General features: G+C 33.0%; 1 protein-coding gene across 1 annotated transcript in view; it reads right to left on the reverse strand.

Annotated features, from left to right (window-relative positions):
- LOC118200424 (uncharacterized) overlaps window positions 1–19,354 on the reverse strand; it is a 154,476-nt gene that overhangs the window by 91,203 nt on the left and 43,919 nt on the right. The window contains exons 7-11 of the mRNA XM_085827375.1: window positions 15,145–15,177; window positions 11,390–11,410; window positions 7,173–7,320; window positions 4,225–4,346; window positions 505–619 (exon numbers count right to left, since the gene is read on the reverse strand). Coding sequence (XP_085683501.1) covers window positions 505–619; window positions 4,225–4,346; window positions 7,173–7,320; window positions 11,390–11,410; window positions 15,145–15,177 — 439 coding nt within the window. The remainder of the gene's footprint in view (window positions 1–504; window positions 620–4,224; window positions 4,347–7,172; window positions 7,321–11,389; window positions 11,411–15,144; window positions 15,178–19,354) is intronic.

Below are 19,354 nucleotides of genomic sequence, written 5' to 3' on the forward strand. Positions count from 1 at the left end.
ACTTTACCAATTGAAAGCTGTCTGTGCTTGCTATTTCGTTCAATTTATGTTCTGTAGAACAAAAATATAGAAAGTAAAAATACCATCAGTCCTTTGAAAAAAAGGAAGAAAAAAAATATTTAAACGAAGTAAAAAAGGAGATGGATATATAATATATAAATACTTGTATTTCTTTTAATTTGCCTCAGACCGGCAAATTAAAATCCGCGGGCCGGATAGAACCTTCCGGCGGGCCGTAGTTTGCCCGTCCCTGACCTAACGTATAATTTTTAATGACCATTTAGTTTCACATTAATCTAAAGTGTCAAAACTTCAAACACGTTTTCTTAAAACAACAATTTCTCAGATTCGTGGCTTCAGCGTTGTACTACTAATATATGTTAAACGCGTAAGAACGTATTTTTACATTCAACATCTAATACAATCTGACATATATTTTAAATGATCATTTGGTAAGACTGGAAATGGTTTGAGAGCTTATGGGTTTACCCGAGGTGTACTTACGCTTTCAAAGCTGATTCTTTTTGAGTGGAAATCATATATTTATGAGCAGTATATATGCATGGTAAGATGTTTTTGATTACCAATGCGTCATGACACCCTCCATTCTCAGGTCGCACTGAAAATATACGTAAAATATTAAACAGTACATTTAGGAATAAGAATCGGGGGCAAAAGCACAAACTGATAACATATAAGTTACAAAATTTTACTACAAATGAGCAAAGAATTTCGTGATCTTCATTATATTGTAAAAGAAAGAAACCGGGCATTCAATGGATTCATTCAGACGATATTTTAATTGTATTCTTTACTTGATACGAGTATCTTTAACCTTCTTTTTTTGTAAAATTTAAGGGGGCTAATACACCTCATGATCTTCAAATATGTGACTGTTGCAAGAATTGGGATATTTTATTTATTTTACAAGCAATTACTTCCAACCTTTTACAGCTGACTACATAATGTAGCTGCTTTGGAAACTAGTAACCAGAAAGTTTGTGTTGCCACAAATATTTTTGTAATTTAATCCTCTTTGTGACAAATATTTCGCCATGTTTCCACGTTGCGCGCATGATATTTTAAAAATGGCTAATGATACATACATGAAATTTGATGGAATTCTTTATATGGGCACTATTTTCTAACTGAACCAAAACTCTGATGAATATTTTAATATTAAAAAATTTTATGGACGAAAACATAACAGATTTTTTTAATAAAATACATTTTATAAACTCAACTTCAAATAAAATAAAAATTTAACATAAAATTCTTAGAAATTTAGGTTCACAGTAGTTTCCAAATGTTATAAAAGCTATATATTAAATATGGAATTAACGTACGCAACAAAATATTTTAAACTGTGCGCGCAAGGTGGAAGCATGACGAAAATGTTGTCACAAAGCGGATTAAATTATCAAAATGTTTGTGTCAACACAGACTTCCTGATTATATTTCAGAAAGCAGCTATATTATGTAGTCAGCTGTAAAAAGTTGGAAGTAATTGCTTTTAAAATAAATAAGTTATCTTAATTCTTGCAAAAGTCACATATTCGATGATCTCATGGGTTTTAAGGTGTATGAGTCCTCTTAATACGCTTGTAAATTTAGCTCAGACTGCAACAGGAGGCTTGCATATCTTATTATGAGACCCACCAGCAATGAGCGGTAAAGTCGCTGAACAATTTTAATTTGGTCCGGGGCTCGAATTCCGGTGAATTGCTGGCTGCATAGGCTATTTCGTGGTTTTCCCCGTGTGCAACGCGTATACGAGCCAATTCCCCTAAGAAAGTCATTCACAAAGGCATCCTTTCCATCAGCCCTAGAGTGTTTTGCCACAAATTTATAAGGTATTTTCCCCCTTCTTTCTGCCTTCCTTCGTGTTGTAACAGTAGCACACTCGTCGCGTATTCGAGAGGTCCAGGTCCGAATCCCGGTGAGGGTATTGATCATTTTTCACCTTTAAAAAAAAAAAAAAAAAAAAAAAAAAAAAAAACTAATGACTCTACAAGCAGCATCTGAATTAAATAGTGGTGAAGGATAATTCGTGACCACCAGGATTTGGCGATGAGGTCCCTTAATCCCCAGTCGCCCTTTAGAAGGAGGAATATTTAGGATATTTTCTCCTTTCCATACTTAGAAAGTTCTCCCCGAAGGCATTTCTCCCCTTAGGCAGGTAGCCCCCAAGGCTTTGCCATAATCACACAAACCAAACCTTCCTGTTCGCCTGCCTTTGTGGTGTAATTGGAAGCATACTCGGCGCGTATTCTCGGGGTTTTAGCGTTCGAGTCCCATTGAAGACGATGCACATTTTTCCCGCCTCCTGCTTCAAAGTAACCTAATGACTCTACATATTAAAGAAACAAAGACACATGTGTCTTTGTGCGCTGCTGTAGTGCAAGATTCCTTCGAAAATGTGTAAACTACCTTCGAGATGCTGTGGTGCCCATCCAGTTAACATCGGAAGAACCGTGTTTTGAACAAGAGGGAGGGAGTTCAATTAGCCCGTTTTCTGACTCCGAAAGTCTAATAGTCTACAGAAATTGAATAATATTGCTTATTATAAACTGTTATCACTTTTCACAGATTTGATTTCTTGATTTAGTATTCTGAGAAATAGCAATAAAAAGAGGAAAATGACCCCCAAAAAAATTGTAAATTTGAATTTAGTTACAGAAGACAAAATGTTATAATAAGTTGAATAAAAATAAATCGTACTTGAAATTATTAATTTGGAACGTATTAATTTGGAAATTCTCAAAGAACTGTATGCCTCATGGCTAGGAGGATGTTATCCTTCTGTTGATCAACTTATTAAATTACAGTTAACATCCTTGAATAACTTTAAGCTAAAACATCTGATGAAATTTATTTTGAAAAGAATCGTTATTCATGAAATTTTCTCAAACTTTATGTTCGGATAATTTTAGAGAGGAAGTTCTCTTTTTTCTTTTTTTTCTTATCAATGTTTGGTTTGGTTTATTTAATTATGGCAAAGCACACTAGGGCTATCTGACTAAGGGAAGGGATGCCTCCGTGGAGGAATTTCTAAGGGAAACTGGCTCGTATACACCTTACACATGGGGAAAACCACGAAAACTTGTTATCAATGTTTTTAAAAACTTAATAGCTGATTATCAAGAAGGTAGTTGAAATATACGTAAAGATGTATACGCAAGAGTAATTATGAAAGATTTTAAAGCTACTTCTAAAATACGTTGTTGCGAAACGCCCAGCTGCGGTGGGATAGCTTCCCCGCAAAGCGGAGTTAGGGTTGGCAGAAAGCGGCAGAGGTGCCAGATTTGGTGCAAAATTGACCATTTGGCGTTACTTAGCGACAAAATTTGGCAACCTTGCCTTTCCCTGTCACTTTCTGGTTACCCTAGCAACGCCTTGTGGAGAAGCTATCTCACCACAGCTGGGCATTTGCAACACTGCCCCCTTCTAAGAACCGCACGTCCCAAGCAATACAATTCTTGGTCAGAAGCCGAATTCAGTAAAACAAACAAAACAATCAAAAAGGTAACATTACAAAGAAGTGAAGGAAACAAAAATAAAATGAATAACTATTTACAAGTAACCTACGTACAAGTTATGTACACAAATTAATTTATACGAATTATAGGTACTCCTAAAAATGAGAACCGCTATGCAGTATGGCCAATGGAGCTAATCTATCATAATGGACGATCTTAGGTTTGGACGTCTACAGATCCGAACCACAACGTCGTTCAATTTGTTGAGGCTCTCAGTTTGCGAGAAATACCCTGACGACTACTCGGATCCCACTACAAGGACATATAAACTGCATCATTTCTAGTATGAAATTTCGTTGTGAGAGCTATATGGCTGTTAGGAGATTATACCCCTTATTAGCGTCGACTTTTGTTCAATCTTGCAACTTCTGTTTGAGACATACATACGCTTATGAATCATACGCACGTGCATTATGACTGTTGTATGATACTTATTTTGGTATCATTACCTATTAAGCTATGCCCGTACCGCATATCATTTGGGTTTTTTTATAAGTAGATAACCTAGATAGTAGAGCAATATAAAAGTGAAGATAATCAAGTAATATGAAAATCTTTTAATTTTGAACACTAGTGTAATGATACTGCCCGTTCAAAATGGAATCTATACTCAGCAGATATATAAATCAAGTGTTGGCATTTATGAGAACCTGCGCAATGTATTATTTGCTCATGCAATACTAACCAGAAAATTTCCTTGTCAGCTGTAGAAACAAATCCAGTAATGATCTAAATTCTCTCCGGTATTTGGGACGGCACTTTAAGATAATACCACTTTCCGAACACTCCTTAGCTATTTTTAAAATCCTGAAAAATAAAATAAAAATTATTATATAAATTTGTTCATAACAATATCACTGAAAACAGCAATATATTGTACATGATAAAAATTTATTAACAATAAATATTAAAGCTTTTTGACTTAGCCTGAGATGGCTGTAAAATGCAAAAACTCCGTACACTGTTGTTCATGTTCTCAGTTTAGAGACTATTCCTCGATATTTCAGTTCTGTTTTCTACTTACAGATTTCTAGCCTATTATGATTTCAAGTTATGTTTTTAACACTAAACTTTGCATTCATTTACTGAAAACCTACCGATGTTGCAAATCAAAACGATTCTTGAAACGGCTTTGTTTTATTCTTAGAATTTTTATACCACTGATCCACATCGGAACTTTCCTAAAAATTAATGACTTAATTGGATTTATCTATGAAATTCTATGACTTTAAATTCTTAAAAGCTGCTTTTATTATTATTACTTTGTTTTTCATTTAAATCACGAGCATTTTTGTTGGGAATGCTTTTTGAATTTTCTTGAGGACTTATTTTCTGATGCATATCTGTGAAACATCGAAACGCTAATGAAGCTTAAGATGAAATGCTCTTTAATTCGAGCTGATTAATTCATTTTTGTTCAAAAGTGGATGAATTACTGGAATTGTAGATTGCCGAAAATAAAATTACGATATCTTTTCAGTTACATTTTACAGTTTACATTTCTCTTTCAATGGAATCATTTCGTCCAGGAATAAGCAAAATAAGACAACACATGTCGACATTAAAACATCCAACAACTTTCGGACCTGATCAGTGCCAGAATTTTTTATGGTTATTTTTATGGTTACTAATAAATGAAAACCAAATAAAGATTTAATATTCACCAATTAAATAAAACAGTTCTACAGAAAATTTAGTCTGAACAAAATAATCCTACAGAATTTCATTTCGACTAACTAAAACAGTAATTTAGAATGTTTAATTAAAAACATGTTCTCAGACTTTTAATCCAGTTGAGTAAAATAGTGCCTTAGAATTATAATCAATACTATAACCTCGAAACAAACTAAATATTTGATTTGTCAGGTTAATTATTCTTTACGACTGGGAGTAACAGCATACTCAGCAAAAGGCTTATTCACTTCCTGGAAGATAGTTGTGACAGCACATCTGGTGGACTTGAAGATGACGGTAGCGGACTGTGAAGTGTGGACACTGCTGTGGCTTCTTCCTGCCTTTAACCTATTGTTTTTTTAATATTCGCGCAGTGTTTGTTACTTCGTATACTTAAATAATTTCCTAATAAGTTTATCTTTCAACAAGTAAACACGAACGATTTTCTTCCTCAAAGCTTTGTTGCTCTAGTCCAGGCAGCAATTCATCTATAACTAACCTGCCAGCAGAGATTGTTCCTCTCACATTTTACTCATTGCTTTCATCTTCATCACTAGTTGTAAAAGCATTTCTACTGGCACTTGAAAGGTATCTACAACTTCAGAATCAGTGTAATGATCAACCATAAGCACATTATTATCAACATCGTCCCATTTTGTTAAAACACTTTCTTTTTATCTCTGATTAATCTCTTTGGCACCAGAATTAGTTATGTCTTTAACGTAAGCAAGAAAATCCTATCTAAGGTGCTTTTCTTGTAGTCTCTAACCTTTGCAAAATTATTTTAATATCTGTGTTAGAATAAGAAGTAAATATCAAACCATCCATTTTTTTCAGTGTTCATATTTGTATAGACTTCATATAGCGGCGACATATTACACTGCATTTGCATTTATACTTCGTTATTTATACTTCATTGAACGAATGACATTTTTGTCCTGTGGTTATATTAGTGAAGTATAGTTTGATGGGAGGTAGAGAACAAATGCATACCTTTCACTAGAAGATACTATGAATGTATTATGAATATGAATGTGCTGTACAATTGTCTAAAGAAGTATCTTTTAGTTAGGGTCTAGTCTAACCAAGATGCAATGACCCTAGCCTAAGCAATGGAACATTTTGAAAGCAATTTTGCGTAATATCTGTGATAACACATAGTTTGTTGCTGGCACGGCGAATTCAAAATTTTACATCCGGGAACCTTGATGGTCCTTGAATGTAAACCATTACCGATAACAAGCAACTTAATGAATACCAATTAGCAGTATAGTTGCAGCACATATAGCCCTGGTTAAAGCAGCGTGATAATTGATGGAAAGTCTAACAAGTAAAGGTAACATTGTTATCATATTTAAAGCGATGCCGAATGTAGTTAATTAACTGTCTTGCGATTATAACCACAAATGGCTATTAATTCTTTTGCATTATTTTAATCTATAAATAGTCTATAAGAAGCTGTTATTTATATCATTTTTACAAAAGAAATTTTTTTAAAAATAAAAAATAAAAAATCTTTAAAGATCTTATACGGAATTTTTTTATAATTTAAAATGTAAATTTTTAAGCTAATTTTTAATAGCATTTTCCAAAAAATGATTTATATGTTAAGATGTTTTTTGACATCCAATTTAAGTGTAACTAAATGTCTCTAACTGATTTCAGCTTAAATGTGTGTCATTTATAGTTCATTAGGTATTTAGAATAAAATGCAATACTTTTTATTTTAAAATTATTAAAGTTTTGAACATTATTAAAATTCTGAACTAAGTCTGATTTTATGTGGAAGATTTAGCAAGTAACTTAACTTTGAAACTTAATTTTTAAACAAACTGTACGCAATTAACTTCTAAAGGATAAAACTTCTAAAGTAACTTTTAAAAAGTGATGGTAACTGAGGTACAACTGAATCATGGAAAAAATAATGAAAATATTTGACAGCAAAAATAAACTTCTTACTTTTCAACTGTTAGACTATATGGATCTTTCATTCCAATTTTCATCGTTTTTTGTTTGGTGCAATCATGCATCCCAGCGTACCATTCTGAAATTTCTGCACTTTGACAGATGAAACGCTTTATAACAGTTACTTTTTGGCCCTTATTAACTAAAACAAAAATATAAATGCCCTATTATTACTAATCCAAAATTATTAGAAGAGAGATAAGAAAAACGGTTCTTTTATTTTCATAAAATCATAAAAACAAAATATTTAAAACATGAAGATTACAAAAAATTTGTATCTTGACTTACATAATATTTTTAAGAATCTATTTCATACTGTGATGTTCATAACTGTAATGCCACAGAGGCAAGATATTGCCGTTCAAATCCATAGTTAGAAAGGTATTAAAAATAACGTAATTAAAACGAAATCTTCAACTATGAGGATATGAGGAAGAACTGACACATTTCCACACATACAACTATAGCAGAGGTGTCAAACTCAAATAGCGTGCGGGCAGAAGGCACAATCTAAAAGCATCTGCTAGGCCAGACATTTTTTACAATAATAAATAACAATAATAATACCAAAATGAGAAACAATTCAAAGATTTCTGTAATTTCTATCTGAACTCTAAAGTTTGGTATCTGCAAGATAACTTTGTTGGTTCCCCTATGCAGTTCAAATATACCGACAGTCAAATTTTAAATTCACAAATTGAGATTCATTTCTGATACTTCGAACAGGTTTAATTTGAATTAAAGATAAACAAACTACGAAAGCATTAACGTTTTCAGAGGAAACGTTCCAAGTGGAACAAAATTCGAGAATAAATTATGAAAAGCTAGATTATTTCTCTTATTTAACATATTTTTCTTCGGCGCATAAATAAAAAATAAATACGTTCATATAAAATAATTATGAACTTCTTTATCTATTGCTATAGCTTGGCATCTGAAGACATTTCGATTTAATAAAATTGAAGAGAAATTACTAAAAATTATCCTCATCACGGATTATAGATGCACATAACTCAGTTGGGTTCTTTTCTTATTAACTTTGTATTGTGACAAATTGCTGTTCATCTATTAAACGTATTCTCAAACAAAGCCTTTATTCATTATTATTTGCTGGGTTAAAAAGTACTTAGAATCTCCTCAATGTTGGGGATTATCTTCCAATAACTGGAAAATCAAGGCGACACTGTGCTCATTGCACATAAATGAACATAAAGAAAATGAGTTGCCCAATGTGTAATGTTGGGTTATGCAAAGAATGCTTTGTCCTGTACCGTACGATGTAAAATCTATTTCATGTAGCAAAGTTTTCCAGAATAAAAGTTGTACTTATAGCAAGTCGCTTCGTACGTGTGAGGGCATATGAATCCCACCATTAACCACGGCTGGGACATATGTGTTCTAGCCTCTGGCTTGAAAGCCGTTGTCAAAAAAATCCCAAATGCTAAATTTACCTTATTGCATGATATATTTTGTTCACTTGGATAGAAAATGGGATAAAAAGAAATTTTTCGGCTTGGACCTTGCAATTTTCAACTTCTTTAAGTTATTCTTACGTTCATTATCCCCGAATATCCGATGTGTCCAATTTGGTTTGCACATTTAGGGATAACTTGCTAAATTTGGTGCATTCCTGCAGCACTCATTTATAGTGTTGCGTTTTTCTCTTCTGACACCAGTTGTTACGTTATTTTCTTCGTTCACGCTCGTACAGGTTCGTAGATTTGGAGTGAATAATGACGACACTTGATGAAGTATCGAAACACACTTTACCAATATTAATCAGATAGCTCCAAAATCCCTTTTACAGTCGTCGAACTGTTCTGTCAGGCAATAACGGTGGAGACAAGCTTCACTGCAAAGCACCAGAGTACAGCTACCGACTCTGCTTGGTCATTCTCGGAACTCCACGTACTCTCGAGACTCTTCAGGCTACAACTCGCGATGTACTCGACGATACAGAAGAGTATAGCTCTCGACTCAGCACAGTCTAAGACAAAACTCGACTATGCACTAATTCTCGATACCCTAAAGGACTATCTCGATGACCAACTGGGCGCTAGACTTCGAGACACTCGCTCATTGACTAACTATCAGCTCGCTAGACGAGGCACACACTCACTTGCCCTCTCGACGAGGCACACACACTAACTGACTGCGGACTAGCAGGGTTTATATAGCTTTTGGCTTGTGTTCGAGAATATTCTGGGCTAAACCGGTAAGAATTCGTTCCAGAAGGTTCTCCATCCGTCCATGGCATATCGCCAATTTTGTCGCCAAATATCGCGAAATGGGCAATTTTTCGCCAAATGTGGCAACCCTAAAAACTGCTTTGCGAGAAAGCCATCTTACCACACCTGTACATTTCGTAACAATATTATACATTTCCACGATATACTATATTTTCTCCATGTTGTCTTAAATGAAATTTCTCGACAACGATGAAATGCAATTCACATGAAATTGGTCGTGATTAAAATATGCTATGCAGAACACAGCCACAATTATCCTATGAAAATCCGCTTTGAAATACATATTTTGCTGTAGCGATCAACTTCAGATTTGTATTTCTGAGAAGTAAATGAAAACGAGAAATTTATTCATTATTTATCATTGAATACGTTGTGTATTAGAAAGTACGTAACATTTTACTGACTTTCTGCTGGTATCAGATGTTCATGATATATATATCTCATATAATATGAGCTATTAATATATTTACAAATTTTTATAATAAACTAATATACTTTTTATATGCCCTATTTATTTACATATAAAAATCCCCCATTTTTGGCAAAACTGTTTTATTCCAAAATTTCGTAGACTCTAATTCGTAGGTATTTTAATAGATCAAACTGAACAATAAGAGGAAGAAGTTTAAATATCATATTACATCGAATTGTTTTAAATATTAAATTAACTACACAGGTGATTACCATGTATGCATAAGTAAACCGTAAACTATTAGTTATAATAGTCATGTCTAATTGAGCAATTTGAATTTATGCCTGCATGTCCTATACTTTTATGAGTGGCATGGTTTAATACAGCCAGCGCTTTTCAAATTATTTTCATATGAGGATCACTTTTATAGATAAGAACGCTCTCCGAGGCACCTTATTCTTGTCCACTTCAAAAGCAATTTTTTAGCATAAGTTCTTACCAGCGCATTTGCATTTTAAGAATACAATGAATTAAATTTTAGTGTTATATCGGTGTTAAGTAATTAAGTTAATATGAGAAAAATTATATTCATTTTTGATAATTCAGGATATAAATATTTATTTTTTTAATTGAATCTTAAACACAAATGTTGGTACTCATAATTAAATGAGATGAGCATTCTTTTACAACTCTTCTGAGTTTCGATGTATGCTGCTAAGCTTATGTTTACTGGTAATGAAATCAGTGGCGCCAAGATCTGCAGCTCAACGACGGCGAGAAGGCCCACAGCCTTAAGTTTTAAGCCACAGCCTTTAGTGGATTTAAGCCACAAGCCACAGCCTTTAGTGGCTTAAATCCACTTTTTTTGTTGTGAATACGTGAGTGGTAAGCCCAAAGGTAACGTAACTGGTAATAAATTTCATAAAAAGGTGTTTTCATTTCAAGACAAAACAATACACTATTGCCATGCATTACTTCTGGTCAGCAATTTCTTGACATTAAATACACGTAATTTGATTTATTCTCGTAAAAACTGACAATTTGCATGAGTCATTTCAATTTTTAATTATTGTTACTTAAACTATTTAAAAGTTACCTTTTCCATTTTCATTGTAATAATGTACTTTGTATCAAAATGTATTTTATATCACTCGATGACAGCAGATCATCCATCGAAATTTTTAAGAATACCGTTTATTTTCTCCTACACTCTGTATTTAAATAGAAACCTTGTCTCTTACTCTATTACTTATAGCAAGAGCAATGTCGTATACTGAATAGATAAAAACTACTCCTATAGCTTTAACACTGCAAAATATATAGAATAGAATACAGCTCTTTTGAAGAATTAAAGGTCCTTAAATATATTTATTCCAAATTTTAGCATTTATGCTTAGTAAAATATGAATTTATAATCGTGATTTAATTTATTTTTGTTGGCTAAAAGGTTGTAAAATTGTATACTTCAATTTCATGGCAATTTGCAATACCACATTTTGCATAAATGCTGACTTTTGTGAAATGAGTGTTACAGTATAAAGGCTACTTACAAAAATAGACTGGAACACATTCTGAAATAAAAAAAAAGGGACAACATTTTAAAATTAAAGAAAAAATATTATATTCATAATATTCGGAGCTAGAATCATTAGTGAACAAAGAAGTTTAAATGCGAAGAAAATACTTAAATATTAGAATTTAAACATTTCTTTATACTTAATTTAATATTAAGAGTATATATATAATATCAATAAATAAAAATGCAAATAATCAAATATAATAATATAAATAAATAAATATTTAAATGATCTATATAGGAAAATTATTTTATATCAAATATATAAAATGTAAAAACAAAGACAAAAAAATCCGCTTATGATTGATAGTCGAAAATTATACAAGGATTCTCTGCACATTGTTGCTTTGTACGGGTTCGTGGATAAAACACAATTTTTTCACCAGTATTACACATGACAGTTCCAAAGACAAGTGTACAGGCATCGAAAAACTACAATAAATACACTGAAACAATCAGCAGCACAACCTTCAGGCTGTAATGTTGAAGACAGCTTCATGGCAAAGCAATAAATTTCAGCTCCCGACTCGGTCGATCGCTCTCAAGTTAATCTCTGAACTCAAGATACTCTACCACTTTCTCCGCGTACTGGCAGGGTATATAGAGCTTTAACCTACCTTTGAGAATATTCCCGAGAAAACCGCAAAGAATGAGTTCTAGAATTTTCTCGCTCCGTCTGTGACATACGGCCAATTTTGTCGCCAGATATCGACAAATGGACGATTTGGCGCAACATCTGGCAGTCCTACTTTTCCCTGCCACTTTCTGTTTTGCAACTTCGCTTTGCAGGGAAGCTATCTCATTGCCGCTGGGCCTTTCGCAACAATGTGGTAGAGAAACCTTGTATGGAGCATTCTGGCTTGTATTTATATTGGCTTAAAGGGACTCATACACCTTAAAACCCATAAGATCTTCGAATAGGTGACAGTTGCAAGAATTGGGATAACTTATTTATTTTAAAAGCAATTACTAGCAACGTTTTACAGCTGACTACATAATATAGCTGCTTTCTGAAATAGTCATCAGAAAGTTTGTGTTGCCACAAATATTTTTATAATTTAATCCGCTTTGTGACAACATTTTCGTCCTGTTTCCAACTTGCGCGCACAGTTTAAAAACGTCTGTTGCATAATTTAATTCCATATTTAATATATAGCTTTTATAACATTTGGAGACTACTGTGGACCTAAAATTACAAAAATTTCATTTTAAATTTTTATTTTATTTTGAGTTGAGTTTATGTATTTTATTAAAAAAATTGTAAGGTTTTCGTCCATAAAATATTTCAGTATTAAAATATTCAACAGATTTTTGGTTCAGTTAGAAAATAGTGCCCATATAAAAAATTCCATCAAATTTAAAGCATGTACCATTAGCCATTTTTAAAATATCATGCGCGCAAGGTGGAAACGTGGCGAAATATTTTGTCACAAAGAGGATTAAATTACAAAACCTTTTGTGGCAACAGAAACTTTCTTGTTACTAGTTTCCAAAGCAGCTATATTATGTAGTCAGCTGTAAAAGGTTGGAAGTAATGGCTATTAAAATAAATAAGTTATCCCAATTCTTGCAACAGTCACATATTCGAAGATCATAAGGGGTTTAAGGTTTATGAGCCTCCTTAATTTTAATTTGCTTGTATTTATATTTGAACGAGAATGAAACCCAAGTTTTCGGTAATAATAATATATATATAGAACAGGGGCAAGATGCAACAAACAGAATATCAAATCAGTGTAAACATTACAATAATTTATAATATTCCCTTATTATAAATAAAAAAATGATTGTAAATGAGTTAAATCAAAATATTAATGATATTCAAAGCATTTATTTGCAAAGAATGCTATTCTGAAAAAAAAAAAAAAAAAAAAAAAAGCAATAATCATAGTGTTTTCTAGGATGCATTGCGAGGAAGAATTATATTTAAGCTTAATAGTAATATTTTTATGTTTAAGGAAAAAGGGGTATGACTGGACGTGCATATTTGGCTTTTACATTCTACGGCCAATCGGAAAAGGTTATTTCTCAAAATGAAATTTTATTTTGTTAAGATATGTGAAGCAGCTTAACCTATCGAAACGTCTGAGAAAAATTTTGCAAATTTAGAAAATAACTCTGCACATATATCTAAATTTTACTGGAAGCTATTAGTTAGAAGATTTCTCTCTAAGAAAATCCACAGACTGAATATAATGCAGAATAATATGAGCAGAATTTTCGAAAGACAGCAAAACAATGCAGCAACAATGCCAGCAAAACAATGCAGGAGGTTTTGAAGGGGGAACTTAGTTTGAATCATAATCTTGTTTTTTCAAATAATTAATACACTCGGTTGGTTTTTTTTTATATCTCTCATATGTTGCGGTGAAGTCATCCAGAATGAAAAATAAAATAAAAGTCACCAAAATGAATACGATTCCAAATGAATTCTGTTTCCTGCAAAAATTGTTGCTTTAGAGAATATGGTTATCGGTGCTATTCAATACCATTATATTTTATGTATTAAAAATACTGTCCTCTTCTAGCAGTGGTCGCATGAAAGATCTCACAAAATTTGTTACCAAAGAGCTGTGTTGTTGCCATTGTTTCAACAAGGTGGAGTTCAATAATTAATGCAGAATTTAAAGAAACAAGATTATGAAACTTATTATGAAAAAATTCTAACTCCGTTTAGCTCTATATCAGATAATTGTTTAATTTTCAGATTTTTCATATCTGTCTAAATATAATAACTTCACTGAATAATTTATTATCAATATTTTCCGATAAACGTTTTTTCTTTTAGGCAGTACGCTTTCCTTCACGTATTTATGCATTCGACAATATTTTTGAAAAGATGATACATTAAAACATTTTAAGATAGTTTCATTTCACTGCTCATTTACCAAAGTGCAACTTTAACTGAAATCTAAAATTTCTTTTATAAACAGTCTCTTTGCGGAGCTTATGAGTTCCCTAAAACGTGTATCTTGAAAGACCGATTACTTCATCATTGAATATAACTTTTTGTTCCCTAAATAATATCTTCATGACCGTATGAAGCAACGATGACAAAATTCTTCTCAACTAAATTTACAGAATCCAAGAATATTTACAGAATGTGCAACATTTTGCTGGGTATATCTTGACGCAGGTTATTGTATTAAAGTGCAATGTCATGCACAGTACGATACTTTGGAGTTCTTTAATTTAGAACACTGAGATTTTATTGAAGTGAGCTTATTTTAAACTTGCAACAGATTAATGTTTAAAATATGGATAAAACTGGTAGAGTTTCCATAACTTTAACATTTAACTTATTACACAGAAGTTTTCAAAAGTTAGCTTTGGGATTTTGAGTTTCGTTTCACATTTTGTATTTAATGGGAAGAGTTCTTAATAAATTTAAGTTTGATTGCTATTTTTAAGATCTTATTATTAATTCAGAATTGTATTGCCATATAAAGATTTTTGGACAAAATTCTCAAACTGATTGTTTAGGAAAAAATGAGCAAATAAATAAAATAAAATTATAAAAGCACTTTTGTCAGATGCCGAATTTTCAGAAGTCTTATTAAACTTGACTATATCTGTTTCATTGGAAGTTGAAGAAAAAAACGCTTCATATTTATATCAATGAATTACTATGTTTTATTTCTCTTTAATTTAATGCATTGTTTTACGAAATATGAAGTAAAGAAGTAATATAATTATTGATTATGTAGTATATAATAAGATAAATTTTACCTTGAAGTGATGATGGCTGAGTTGCTCCTTGTTCTGCAACAATATGAAATACGAAAGAAAAAAATTAACTAGAACAAGTTGTTTAAAAGAAAATCTAACAATACACAAGAAGATTATATAAAAATCCAAATATCAAATAATAATAATAATAATGATAAATTCAAAATAACGGGTGATGTTAAGGTCGTACAGAAGTGAATGACACAAATGCTGCCACAGAGTGGAATACAATTTATTAACAAAACATTCGTAGCATATCAGTTAGAAATAATCCCTGCCCTTGTCAATACACTTCTGCCAAGCAAGTACTATACGTACGTAACTTAGAAACTTAAAATGAGCATCTGGTGCAGTCGTTCAAGCTGTGAATACATCTGTATCACTAAAATCCGCCATCGCTATTCAGTGGCCTTTCAGTCACGTGGACCCATCCAAGAACTGACCCTGAGATCTGCTGCTGGAACAGGCGTGCCTGTAAAGTGGAAAATAATTAGAAAATTAGGTTAAAGTTCAGATAACGTCTGCTCAAGAGAGGAGTAGTTGAACTATTCATCTTCTGCGAACTTCATTAAGTACGTAACGGCTCTAGATCCTGCAGCAACTTCTCTGCCGTAGTCTTCGCTTTCCTTATCTTTTCTATGTGTTCGATAGTAATTCGTAGGAAATCATTGAACGTTTCTTCTTTAAGCCATGAAACAGCTTCGTTGAGATCATCTGCTGGAATTGGTTTCTTAAGGTCCTGGTTGAAAAAAGATTTTGTTGGTCTTCGCTCATCTGTAGTAGAGTTACTTGAGAAATTCGGGCAATCATCTTTGCTGTATTGAAAGGGCTTCTGTTCTGCAGACTTCTTCAGAGGAGGTTTCTCTTCAAATTTCTTCTTGTACGTAGAACATCTACGACAACTACACACAAGATTTTCCTTGCAGAAAATACAGATCGGTTTTTCTTCTTTCTTTAAAGGGCATAGATTGCTTCTGTGCTGTTTCCCACATTTACAGCACCTTTCCGGTTGAGTGTAGAGATGCTGGGAGTGTCCCCACTCCTAGCATCTAAAGCAGTGTACTAGTCTCTTTTTGAGGCAAACTTCTCGATTTTAATGTTCACGCTGTTCAAATCATTGATTGTTCAAATTGTGAATCGTGTAGCCGGCTTTATGTTCCTTTAATTTCAGTAGGTAGATTGGGCTCTTCTCAAATTTGTATTTTCTACTTCTTTGGAATTGTTTCATTTTAAGGATTGTGTAGTTGTCGTGGATGTTCTGCGTACAAGAAGAAATTTCCTGACGTTTGCTTAGGTCATCGTAAATCGCTTCTTCTGTCAAGATGTCTGGGAGATTCTTGAGAATAACCCTTAGTAGTTTCTTGATAGTTAACTGAAATGTATGATATGGATAACTTTCCTCCTGGAGTAGTTTGGTGATGTTTTTGTATTCTTTAATCGTTTTAAAATAGACGAATATTGAGTTCGGTTTCATTTGTCCTTCCAAATCCTCTTTACAAACTGTTCTAAAAGGTGTGTCTATTTCTAGCTAATCAATTTTGTTCTGCTGAAAAACAATCTGGTGGGGGGACGCTTTTTTTCCGGCTAGCTCCTCCTTCTAGGCTAGCTCCTCCTCCTTGTACATCTTCTGTTAAGTTCAGCGTTTCAAAGCGATTCTCTTTAGTAATCACCACAGGCATTTCAGTCTGTATATTTTTAGCAGTTTTCCGAGGGGAAATCTAATTTCCATCTTCATTTTTCTGCTCATCGTCCGTTCTGGGTTTTTTCAATGCTTAGTTTTCTTCCAGCAATTCAGCTCCACTCAGGATTTCCAATATTTTCTACGACTTTATCAACTCCATGTGTCTTTATCGATTTCATCAGTTCTTTCAATTTCGGATCAATATTGAATTCATATATATCAGTTTCAGTTGCCTGCCTCGTCTTGGAATTATCCTCAGTCTTCATTTCCGGATCGGATTCTGTCTCCGATTTCTTCTCTTTATCTTTCTTATTAGTCGGCGTCAAGAGAAAAATCACTTTTCCTCAGTGGAAACTGCAGGGATTTTGTTGATCTAGAGGATCGTTCAGAGTCGGCCCTCTCGCTTAGCTCATCATCTGATATTTCGTGAGGAGGTCCAAAGAAGGGCATTTTGTGCATACCCAAAGGTACACGGCTCTTGTTCAGTAAACTCTAGTCGAAACAATAACAGCAATCCAAACTGTGTGCTAGTCGCGTCGCTGTCACCGCTCGAACAAAGAATATGTATTGTTAAGAAGGAAAACTTCGCAGCAGCAGGAGTGGCTCCCTTCAAACAAAAAGGAAAACAGCTGCGCATGCGTGAAATATCTGTCGCAAAAATGCGCCAAAGCTCGAAGCTGATGTCGAAGTTCGAACAGGTTCGCTGGTCACGTTTGCATAAAGAGTTTAAAACTGTGTGACTCCATTTTTTTCCTCCATATTGAAGGATAAAAATCAGACATCAAACTGCGATATGGACAATGCAAGTTCAACAGCCAGTGAAAGTGAAACTTCACCTAATTTTCTTATTCATCTTAATTCGAATTTTCCTGTATTGTACACGTCGTGGAGGAGAAAAATGTCGGCCAGGTCCGGTACATATACCGCTTATACCGCTCGGCTTGTGGCCAGCGCCATCTACGCATGCTGAGTAGCTCATGCTCCCTTGTGTCTATTTCACTTGTTTTTCCTGTTGCATAGTATAATAGTTTCGTTGTGAGACCCGTTTTGTCAATCATTTCTGTACGATCCAAGTAAATGAAAACGCAGAAACAAATTACTTTTTTGGAAAATTTTATCTTTAGTAAAAATATAAAATGTTGCAGAATTGTAATATTTTTAGATCAGTTATCTGCACAGTTAGGAAGCATCTAAATTTAAATATATCGTGTAGTGTGTAAAATTAAGAAGTTCCGCATTCTTGGATAAATTTCTTCGTCTGCCGTGAAAACAGTCTTCAGAATATCGTTTTAAAATGAGAGTACATCTTATAATCGATAGTGCCTTACAATCGCAATCTTCCCCTTACTTTTATTTTATTAAAGTGGATGCTACGTATTTGATATCTAGTAAATTTTGCTTGATCTGCGGTGCTACATAATTAATTACTATATTTTCATTTTTATTTTCAAAATATAGTCAAAAATTTTGTTATATGAAATCGCCTACGAGAATATTTTGTACATAAATGAATATAGAATGTGTCGACATTTTGCGATAAGTGATATAAAATTTCATCGTTTCATTTTTTTTCAGGTAATTACAGCCTGTTTCATATTTCCACGCAAAGACACAACTACAGCAATTCTTGATCAAAAGATGTTTTCTCTCGCCTCGTTTAAACGTTTCGAAAGAGGAGGTATCTCTTAAAACTTATGGCATCTTATATTCAAAGAAATATAACACTACTATGAATGAAATATAAAAGATCGCTATGTTTTTTAGGGAACAGATCTTTCTAATAGATTTAATCCGTCACCAAAATAGGGTGCTAGTGATAATCACAATTTACATGCATAATTTGTGGACATTGCACATAAAATTTGATACTGATAAGACAGTTATATAATGTAATATATGCTAACGCAGAGGAAGTTTGAGATAGAAATGGCAGTTAATGTGTCTCGAACAAGAATGTTTGCTTCTGAATATTTCTATTTTAATCAAATTAACAAGGGGTTTACTAATTTTTTACTGGTCCAAAAGAAAAACCTGCGCATCGTGTTTACAGAAATAAATCTCTTTTCTTACAATGAATCCATTTGATAAATCATCAGTTTGATAAATATCGCGATATCGTAATTGCAATTAAACATAAATTAAGGACATAAATTTCTAGATATCTATTTTCGCTAGGAATATGGACAACAAAATACTAATCCTTTAATCTATGCTTTTATAATGAGTTCTTATACTTAAAATGAATCTTTTAACTTTCATAAATCTTCAGAAACGAAAGAAGTTATCTAATAATAAATAATATGAAAATCTATTAATTCACAGATTTCTGAAAATTAAAAATTTCAACGGGAAAAGAAGCCAGAAATCACAGCAGGTGAGGTCTTCTACACTACAGAATCTTCATGAATTTTGTAGAGAGGATATCGGTATTTATATTGAGACTGAATTCTTTGTTTATCTTCTTGGAAACCTATCATATGGAAATTTCATAGTTTTGTCCTTTTGAATTAGGTAGGAAAAAGAGAAAAT

This window comes from Stegodyphus dumicola, chromosome 12 (assembly GCF_044657685.1).
Source record: "Stegodyphus dumicola isolate Sdum_Otavi_A_Nest chromosome 12, ASM4465768v1".
NCBI lineage: Eukaryota > Metazoa > Arthropoda > Arachnida > Araneae > Eresidae > Stegodyphus > Stegodyphus dumicola.